The sequence below is a fragment of the Pristiophorus japonicus genome, chromosome 6, assembly GCF_044704955.1.
Source record: "Pristiophorus japonicus isolate sPriJap1 chromosome 6, sPriJap1.hap1, whole genome shotgun sequence".
In the NCBI taxonomy this organism is placed as follows: domain Eukaryota; kingdom Metazoa; phylum Chordata; class Chondrichthyes; family Pristiophoridae; genus Pristiophorus; species Pristiophorus japonicus.
Window position 1 is genome coordinate 242,217,466 of NC_091982.1, and position 10,764 is coordinate 242,228,229.

A 10,764-nucleotide genomic window follows, 5' to 3' on the forward strand; every position below is an offset into this window, starting at 1 on the left:
GATGTCGCTTCTCTTACATTACAAGTGACTACAATTTTAAAGTACTTCATTGACTGTAAAGCAATTTGGAATGTTCTGTGGTCATGAAAGGTGCTATATAAATGTTTTTTCTTTTCTACCTATTGCATTAACTTTTTATCATCTGCAAATGTATCCACTTTGCTTATCAGCTGATCTAGCTCCTGATCATTTATAAATATATTAAACAAAATAAATTCAAAAAGAGAGCCCTGTTGGGCACAATGCTCACCCCCTCGGGCACAATGCTCACCCCCTCCCCCCGCACCCCACCCCCCCTCCCCGGCTGATGACAATCCCTGTATCACTAACCTCTGGGTCCTTTTGGTCAACTAAATTACTTATCGATTTTAAGATATTACAATGATTCCCACTTTCTTTATTTTCAGTAGCAGAGAAACTGTGTCAAAGGTTTTACTGAATTCCAGTAAACCAATCCAGAGTCTTACCCCTATCCAGCTCCATTGTCACACCCTCAAAGAAATCAAGTATTTGATTGGCAAAATGTCCCCTTCATGACATACATTGCCTAACTTTTATGAATTTATTTCTATTCAGATGTTACATGATTTTATCTTTCATAAGGATTTCCATAACTTTACCCAAAATGGATGACAAATTCCCTGGTTTGTAGTTTTCTTGATCACTTTTGCTACCATTTTATAAAAATAGGAGTAACATTGCAGGTTCTTAAACATATTGTGCCTAATGTGCATAAATGATAGTTAAATAAGTTGAAACATTAATTTGCATACTTTATTGGTCTTATTCAATATGGATTACAGTGGGTGCTGTATGAAGAAGCATAACTTTCAGAAACTAATTGGTAAAATAAACATTCAATATATATGTGCCAAATCTATAATATAGCAGTGAATTATCATAGCATCTGAGTAATATGATACACGCAAACATTTCTTACATACCAGTAATACATACTATTTATATTAATTGCAGAATGCACATTACAGAGATTATTATTAAAATGTAAATAAGCTAATTATTTCTGCATACTTGGGGATGAAAATCTAATGAATTCCATAACAGACGAACAATCAGACTCTGCCATATTACCGCTTGAGTGGTGAAGTTAAGAATTACCCCTCCCCTTATTGTTAATCTGCCAATATGAAAGCATATTGACAGTGATTTATTCAAGGAAACCTGTGTGAATAATCTATCTTGCACATCCCAGGATACAAGTTTCAAAATGTAATAATAAATAACATAAAACAAGGTTCAAGTTGAAAATTCTTGCAATGAAAAGGTGGGGGAAAACTAATTCTGACTTTGGTCAATAGTGTAAAACGAGACATACAATGCTAATGATTTTCATTTCTATTAACTGAAAATCAAGAGATATATAATGGGATGATCCAATATGGCTCATTTTGCACTATTGACCCAATCTCAAAATTAGTCTTACTGTTGTTAATTTTGACTTTGTGCAATAGTGTAAAATCGGTGTTAGTGCATCGGTATCCCATTTTACATCTCCCAATTTTTATTTTCATTCACTACCTTTATGGCAAATGTTAGATTCCTACTAAAAAGTTCTTGACTCATTTACAAATATGTTCACAGCCTTTTTGAAGCCACTATACCCATCATGTGCTTCTTTGTATTCCTTTCTTTCTTTAATATGATGATGTAACATTTAGGAGCAAAAATGCAGAGAAGTAAACCAAAGCTAGAGGCCAAAATCGCAAAAACTTCTACTGCCACAGCGTATTTCCCTGGAGAGCTTATATAGGCTGGAATGAAGGTTATCCAAACTGCGCAGAAAATAAGCATGCTAAAAGTTATATGTTTAGCTTCATTGAAGTTATCTGGAAGTTGTCTGGCTAGAAAGGCGACCACAAAACAAATGCCTGAAAGAAATCCAATATAACCGAGTACACAATAAAAAGCCACAGAAGATCCTACATTGCATTCAAACACTATTATCTCATTAAAATAATTTGTGTTTTTCAAAGGATAAGGTGGAAATATAATTAACCAGAAAGTGCATATTACACATTGTACCATTGTAAGAATATAAACAGTTAGGCGTTGTTGTGTAGGACCAAACCATTTCATCATATTATTACCTGGAAAGGTTGCTTTAAATGCCATCACCACTACAATTGTTTTGCCCAACACACAAGATATGCAAAGAACAAAACTCATACCGAATGCTGTGTGGCATAACATACAAGACCAGACTGAAGGTTCACCAATGAATGTAACTGAACACAGGAAACAAAGGGTCAATGCAAAAAGAAGAAGAAAGCTTAACTCAGAGTTATTAGCTTTAACAATTGGAGTGTCTCTATAAACATAGAATATTGCAAATACACTTATCGTGGCACAGGCTCCAAGCACCGCCAGTGTCACCAGAATGATTCCCAAGATCTCCGCAAAGGAAAGAAACTCAATTTCCTTCAGGATGCACTTGTCCCGATATTCATTAGATTTGTACTCCAATGGACATTTTATGCAATGGATGGAATCTAAAGAGTAACAAAAAGCTTGATCATTTTTGGAAAAATATTAAATCCACTGCAGCAATACAAAAATCAAGTTGAGACAAAATGATAATATGACAGATAATGGTGGCTTTCTTACCAGTTGTGTTGCTAATTTCACCTTGTGCACATTGTATGCAATCAAAACAGCAAATGGGTTGTCCTTTTCTTCCTGCCTTCCTTGTTCCTTGGAGACAGCTTTCAGAGCAAATAGCTTTAGGAATCTGGTTATGTAGATAATAAGACAGTGCATCAAAGCTAGAATTTGTATATGACAAGTTTACAATATTCAAACCCGTTTTTCCGTGGCTAAATTTATTTGTAATAATTTTAATAATTTTAATAGGATTCTGTCTTTTAAATAATATTATGACTTGCTGCTACATAAACGTGTTGCAATGTAAAGACACTTTGAAGTGTGTGAGGTATACTTGCAGTTAAAGAAATATAACATTTCTCAGTAACCTCAAGACACTTATAATAACATTCATAGTAGGTCGTTGATTTCATTCCCTTTTTATTGAAATACAAAAGAAAGAATAAAGTAACTAAAAGCAAACTTTTTGGGTAAGAATATCCTTCAATAGCTAAAATGGAAACCAGTTTCTGGAAAAAATTCTGGACTTATTGGTCAGCGGCAAAGCAAAAGCATTCATCGCTGGCACCGACATAAGTTTAGCACAAATATCATTATCTCTGTGTTGAGAAGTTTGGGTTTTCCGATGTGTAATTGAAATCAATGGAATTTAGTGGGAATCCCCTAGTATGAGCTGCTGTGATATCCACAATCTGTCTAAGCAGCCTATCAAAACACATAATTTACAAAGAAATCCAAGTATGTAAGCTGATAAATTATAACTTTTAAAAAAACTTTTAGAGAAAAGAAAAGAAAGATTGGGGCTTTCACATAGGGAAAAGGCAAATCTGAACCAAAGATGAACAAACTTTAAAATAGTTGTGTATATATATATTATTAGTTTATTAACACTTTTATTTTTTATTAAAATGAATACATTTGAGCCTGCACAATATTAAAATTAATAATTCAGGATGATGACCTTTGGTTAGCAGTCAATACACTGTTAAAATCAGTTACATCTAATCCCTTTGGGTCTAACTTTTAGTGGGGCATTTAAGAACAGTATTACCACGGAAAATTTTCATCAGTTTCCCTGCTTTGAGAGATTATAACTGATTGCCGGCTCTGTAGATGGTTGAGGGATGGCACAGCTGTGGAGGAGCAGAGAATGACAGACCAAAATATCAAGATTTCTGCATTTAATAGCACATGTGTCAATTCCTGAAGTTGGGGTCAATTTCAAAGTTGTAATGATGGCGAAAGCTGCAAGTTCTCCATTATGTGGACCACAAATTCCAAGTCATTGTGTTCGCGTCCAAGACGAATTTAACGCCAATGACTCTCGATATAAGTCTAAATTGCACATTTGCGATCTGAACAACCTTTGTTCAACATGTTTCCCCACTTTACAGTATTTATATATCGGCACACATCATGCATTCAGAGAAGTATCATTTCAGATGTATTTAATTGTTCTATATTAAAGTCCATCAGTGATGGATCGACCCATATACTCTCGGTTGTTGAAGTGTTAGCAAATAAAATTGGCAAATTATCACATTAATCATCCTTTCTCTTCATGCTGAGTGATCTTAGTTCTGGGGAACATAAATCTTCCCATTTATAGCGCCCGCTAGAGTGAACATTCAACAGAAAATGGACAGTAGTGGATGGGCTGTCTGTTTTACACCCCGACCAATTGAAATGGAGATCACGCAATAGGGCCGAATTTCAGGCCCACCAGAAACTTGACAGTTTTTTAAAGTGTTTTCACTGCCGAGTAAGATGAGGCCAACTCTTGATCGATATTCAGCTCTTTGTCCTTTTTTCTTTCATCAGCCATAATGGGGGCAGAAGTGTGGCGGTAAGTGCTGGTGAGAGGTGAAAGTGGAGGAAGGACAGATTCTCCACCGCTGTCACTCAGCAGGTGAGTGCCAGGTCGGGGCCATAAAAGGAGTGGAGGTGTGGCAGGCCAGGAGCATCGTGGAGGCCTTGACCTGCATGAGAACAATAGTGGCAGATCAGGGCCATAAAAGGAGAGTCGAGCGGCAGTCTCAGGGGCAGCCCTGACAGCGGTGTGGAGGACCCGGGAGTGGAGTGGAGGCATACTACTTCAGGGAGCAGCATGAGCTGGTGCAGGAGGGCAGTGAAGAGTGACATCATCAAGATCCAGGTCAGTGATTGGAGCTTGGGCAGGTACAGCAGGAGTGGCGAGAGACTGTGGAGGGACGTGATCGGGGCCCAAGAGAGGCGTGAGTTTGGGGCCAGGGGCCCAGGGGCAGCACGGGCCAGCCCACACTGTGATGTGTGTGCACTAGGTCTGTGCAGCAGAGCTGGTCTCCAGTCATCTTGGATAACCCTTGCCTCTGCACCAAGACTGAGCTCTGTCCAGCCCGTGTGGTGGCTGGTGTGCAACAGCCACCACACGTTAAAAAATTCCACATACAGGCATCTTCCACCATTCAAACGTAGTTCAGGACCTGGAATATTAGGTCCTTCATTAAAACTCTTGTGAACTCATCCTTTTTTGGTGTGGAAGCAAGTCATCCTCGTTTCGAGGGACTGCCTATGATAGTGATGCTGAAGGTGGTGATGTCTGCGCGTCTGCATCACTTCGTATCGCCCTTCCTTTAAAGAGGAGAGACTCGGCAAATATTGAGGGTCGGCCATTGGGCCACTAGGGAGGGTTCTGGTCAGGCCAGCGGCCTGGCACCCAATAGGGGGTGGCAGGCTGCCTGTTGGCGGCCCGGCCAAACCCAGAGGCACAATAGTCCATCAGACTTCCATGTCGGCCGCCAAAAAAACTAAAATGGTGATCGCAGCAGTGGGTCCTTATCTTTAATGGCTGATGCGCAGCCAGGGCTCATACAGGGAAAGCTGGGCGGGCATTAGAGTTTTCAGCTTGAATTTCAACAGGGGTGGGTCCTGGTGGTGCGCGAACTAAAGATGCAATTACAGCCACTCGGCAGCAACAGGGCAGAAATGGGGACCGCTGCTGAATTTTGCTGTCGACGGCCATTCGACCAGAAGTCAGCGGCCATTGGATTCCACTGCCTGGCCGCCACATTCCAGCGGTAATAGGCCTGATCGGGACCCTGAATTTCGGACCTAATGTGTCAATAGGGACGTCTGATCCGCTTCTTCCTGGCTCAGCCCGCCAAACCTTACCGTCATTTGTCCTCCAGTCCAAACAATTGCCTCCTCTGTTATCGTAAATTCTTCTCCTGTAGGAGCAGATCCGTCATAGTGCCCAACATTTACAATGTCAACTGCACCAAGGGAATTTGGCTGCCAGTTTACAATGTCATATGTTGCCACTGAGTCTCCATTTTCGTCAAAGTAGACCTTTTCACTGATCTTGGAAACGAAACTCACAGTATTCATGTAATGTAATAGCTTTAAACAAAAAACGATCAAAGCATAAATCAGTTAAAACATTTCAACATTTAGCTTCAGATTCTACCTCATTGGGTATAGATTTAAATATATATTGTTATTAAACTATGTTAAATTTTCCTCACCTGCCATGGTTGAAAATTGGAAATATTTGCACAACTCCTATTGGGAAAAGGTCCTTTGCCAGTTTTGCATGACACCATATTGTGAAGAGCATGAGCTATAGCATAAGTCGCTTTGTAAACGTTGTAAGTAACTCTGTATTGAGACAAATCGGTAAATTTATTGTGTACATTTTGTAAGTTCTCTCTCCCTGTGCATTCCTTAAATTGCGGGCCAGTTTTTAGAGGATCTGTTTGGTTTTCCGTACTTCGTAGGCTACAGCCAAAACTTGTTTCCCAAAACTTTTTCATCAAAAGGTTCCCTGGATATAAGGATGGGTGAACTTGCATTAGGAATTCTCTCAACCCTGGTATATCGACTTTACGAATTGCAACTCCAATAGTACCAGAAGCAAACATTTTACTTTCTTCCGGCGGAAGAAGCAAGGTTGAGACCCACGATTCACTTCCAATCCACTGTATGCCGGTGACATTTTGTCTGACCATTTCCTTCAGTAAAATGCCCATGTTTGATTCTCCGACAAAGGCCACGACAACTTTTGTAGAAGAAGTCTTTATCGTGTCAACTGTTTTCAAAAGCTTATCCCTGGGGTACGTTTTATGAAAGGACTCGGAGAAAGAAATACAGACACCTAATTGTTGGACTACTTCTGCGAATGCTTGCATTCCAAAGTTTCCATAGTCATCGTCGCTTTTAACTGTCCCGATCCAGGTCCATCCAAAATGTTTCACCAGTTGAGCTAATGCTCTGGCCTGATAGTAATCACTCGGTATTGTTCGAAAAAACGATGGATATTCCTTTCTGTTGCTCAGGCACGCACAGGTAGAAAAGTAGCTAACCTATCAAAATTAAAACGGAAAATATTAAAAAAAAACGTTTCGATTTTAATTTCTGTTGTGTGTCGTTGTCCAGGTTATCACCAGGTTCCAACAATTTTCAGCCGCTGCGAGAGTCCTAATCATAGCATCAACTATTTATTAAATAACTTTAAAACTTTTGTCTCGACTACCCATTCCCAAAGCCAGTTCCATCCGTTCACCTTTCCTGACCTGCCTTTCTCCGACTGGAACCGACTTACTATGTCCAGTTGTCAAAACTTAATATGAATATTGTCAATAAAGCATTTATTTTCTGTACAGATTATTAGGCATGATTGGTACTTTGGGCTATACCGAATTGAATGCCCAATACACAATTGGATGTCCTATCCAATGGAAGGGGGAATTAGGCGTGGTGTGCAATAGATTGGCTAATTATATATCGCCAGTTTTACTCCATCGCCCAAACTTATAATTACCCCCTCTTAGTCGGACTCCCTTTCAAAATTATAACACACAACTTTGCAGTTTTTTCTCAGTGCACCGACACCTAAATAACCCCCGAGGCATGCATCATCTCTGCTCCAGTGAGCAGAGTTGGACCCTGAATTCTACGTGTGGTCTTGCCAAAGAACTGTACGGTTTAAGTTAGTCTTCTTTCCACCTGTGGTATACAGCTTTGGCTGTGTAGTTTTGCATTCTATTTACTTTGCAGATTAGTAAATTGCTAACACTGAATGAACTTTCAGTTTACAATCAGCTAATTTGAAAGTACCGGCAAACTGTTTCGGCAAACTGTTGTTCCTTTTATTGTTATATTTAATGCACACTTGCTATTAAACGTGTCTCTTTAGTATCCCTTTGCGCTTCGACTATTGCCATGGGGATTCATAACACAAGAATATCTGCCGAATTCTAAAGATGTTTCTTCTCGAAGTTTTCCCTCTTTTGGATTTTACTTCTGTTCTTTCCCAGATCAAAAAGATATCTCGTGTAGTGCGCTTCGCAATGGTTTTAATTAATTTTGAGGCTGGTGGAGAGAAAATCAACATTCGACGAAGTCACTAGAAGTCTGGTCCTCTACCACACTTATAGACACTTTCCCCTCCTTATTCTTCCGAACAAAATGAACTATCTCGCACTTATCTATATTGAAGTTCGTTTGCGAATTATACGCACATCCTCCTTGTTTATTAATGTCTTCTCGTATTTTATCGCAGTCCTCCTCAGTATTACACACCACGCCCCAATATGGTGTACAGAGGCTTAACGCATGGCAATAAATGTATTACTTCCGAGGTCGGTTCCAATTATCGAATATTGCAATTGGATCTTTTATTTTAATGGCCTTTAATCGATGAAAATTCATCGAGCTGAAAGGTTAACTCGGTTTCTCTCTCCACAGATGCTGCCTGAGCTGCTGAGCATTTCCAGCATTTTAAGTTTTTAGTTTAAATGACAGTACTCTGTCGAGAGCACCACACCGGGGCAATCAGCCTTAACCTTTCTCTCAAGGGCGATTTTTAGCAGATTAACAGTTTCAATTAAATGGGCTAAGGTCTCAGTTAAAACGGAAGGCGAAATTGTCACAAGTTAGCGAGTGGTTTTAGAATTATCTGAGGTTAGTAATAGCTGGATTGATTATCCGTAAGTGAAGTAAAATAAGAGGTTGCGGTAAGAACGCATCAAAATATTGGCGAAGAGGTGCACAAAACCGAAGCTATGATAAATGAGTTGATTTAATTATTTTGTATACCGCTCATTCTGTATATATCGAGATCCTTAGGGCAATTGCACGGCATTACTATCAATTTACCAACTGAGAAACATTGTGAAAGTTTTTTAAAATAATTTTTATTTTAAACAATGAGTGGTTAGGATCTGGAATGCACTGCCTGAAAGGATGGTGGAGGCAGACTTAATCAATGCTTTCAAAAGGGAGTTGGATAAGTCCCTGAAGGGAAATAAAATTTGCAGGGCTACAGGGAAAGGGCGGTGTGGGACCAGCTGAAGTGCTCTTGCAGAGCCGGCATGGGCTCGACGGGCCGAATGGCCTCCTTCTGTGCTGTAACCATTCTATGATTCTACTGTATTTTTCTTACACGCATTGCAAGTTTCTTACTTCGGAATTTCGAAGCATTATCTGAGAAAATAAGGCAGAGAATCAATAGTCCAATTATGAAACTACAAATACATACTGAACCAAAGAATACTGAATCAACAATAAAACTATTCGAGACACTGACTTTGTTTAGTTAAGCTAACATTCCATTGGAACGTAACAATAATTTCATCTGCTTTGAAATATTGAATAACGCTGCGAATATTGTATTGTGGGTGAATTAAACAAATCACATTGTACAGACGTAACTTCGATTACTATGCATGGTCTAAGAAATGTTATTAAACGCGGTATCTTACCATAGGAATTCTGAACGAGCCGATTGACGGTGCTATTGCTAAAGACTGGGTGGACCCAGAATCAGCAACAATAGCAGAAACCTTAGAGGAGCTTTTGCAGGTAAAAGAGGATAAGGTTTCTTCGGGCTTGTTCAGAAACTCAAAGGCTGCTTTTAGCGATAAAAGAGGTAAATTACAAGAATCGTATATCCGGTAGCCCAGGGTGACATCGGGAAGTAGCGCCGTGTCCTTATTTATTTCTTCTATTGCGAAGATCATCGCCAGTGCAAAACGGAATGGTCGGAACCGAAAGCTGCAGGAAACGCATACTTATTAAATGGCCAAGAATCCACCAAGTACAGTTATATCGATGGGACATCGATGTACGCGACAATGGCTATTAGCCATGGCTCAATGGTAGCATTCTCGTGTCTCAGTCACAATTCATGGGTTCATGTCCCACTCCAGAGACATGAGCAAAAGATCGAAGCTGAAATTCAATGACAACACTGAGGAGGTGTCTTCTTTCAGATGAGATGATAAACGAAGGCCACCTTTGCCCTTTCGGGTCCAATAGTAATATTTCGAAGAGGAGCATGGGATTTCTCATCCTGCCTTGACCAATATTTGTCCCTCATCCATCAATACTAAAACATATTATCGGGTCAGTAACGAATGGCGGTTTGTGGGAGCTTGGTATAAATAAATTGTCTGCTGCATTTCCTAATTTACAAGTGTGACTACAGTTCAAATGTACACAATTGGCTATACAGCGCTTTGGGACGTCATGAGACCATGAAAAGCGATATAAATGTAATAATGTTTTTCTTTTGTATAATATGATAGCATTGAAAACAATGTGAAACAGCATGAGCTTAGCAATTTACAATTTTAGTCAGCCAAATAATAAATGTAGTTTATGTAACGGCTTCCACTAACCTTCTGCATTTTACCGGCTCTGGTTGGTTGCTAAAAGAAAGCTCTGGGTGCTCAACATGGTAATGCACTCCAAAAATTCCACCCAACATGACGTCTCCATCCTTCGACAAGCCGAGTAAATCAAACTTCCCCCAACGTTTGCAGGTTTGTTCATTGCTCAACCGTGCCAGGGCAATAGCAGAAAAAAACCCCACAAGGAACACACGATACATTGTTGACTGCGAAAGTTACTGTTCTGAGCTGACAGGCCATTTTTATACACGGTTGCCATGTCACTGAAAACTGCGTTAATTTGCGACAAATGGACTTCAAACACCATTGAGGATCAACAAATTGCTTGACAATTCTCTTAGGGAAACACAACAGCACTCTAGTCAACATGAGGATTAAAGAACGTAAAGGGAATACATAGTCACCTCTGTAACAACTGCACAATTAGTGTGAGAAGAAGCTGGAAATACGTGGCCAGTCAGGCAGCATCTGT

General features: G+C 39.8%; 1 protein-coding gene across 1 annotated transcript; it reads right to left on the reverse strand.

Moving 5' to 3' along the window:
- Nucleotides 1–1,596: 1,596 nt before the first annotated feature.
- LOC139266275 (extracellular calcium-sensing receptor-like) lies at nucleotides 1,597–10,435 on the reverse strand. Its single transcript, XM_070884102.1, has 6 exons — nucleotides 10,281–10,435; nucleotides 9,363–9,654; nucleotides 6,126–6,962; nucleotides 5,773–6,000; nucleotides 2,626–2,749; nucleotides 1,597–2,510 (listed from the first exon to the last, which is right to left on the reverse strand). Exons 1-6 carry the CDS (start codon nucleotides 10,367–10,369, stop codon nucleotides 1,597–1,599), a joined length of 2,484 nt encoding a protein of 827 aa, XP_070740203.1. The 5' UTR covers nucleotides 10,370–10,435.
- Nucleotides 10,436–10,764: the final 329 nt, after the last annotated feature.

What these genes read in the sequence shown, in the direction of transcription:
- LOC139266275 (XM_070884102.1), bottom strand. Translation starts at nt 10,369, where the DNA reads ATGTTGGGTGGAATTTTTGGAGTGCATTACCATGTTGAGCACCCAGAG. An exon ending in GAGCCGGTAAAATGCAGAAG is followed by an intron (nt 9,655 to 10,280) that starts GTTAGTGGAAGC and finishes CGTTTCCTGCAG; the next exon opens with CTTTCGGTTCCGACCATTCC. An exon ending in GGACTGGAGGACAAATGACG is followed by an intron (nt 2,750 to 5,772) that starts GTAAGGTTTGGC and finishes CTACATAACCAG; the next exon opens with ATTCCTAAAGCTATTTGCTC.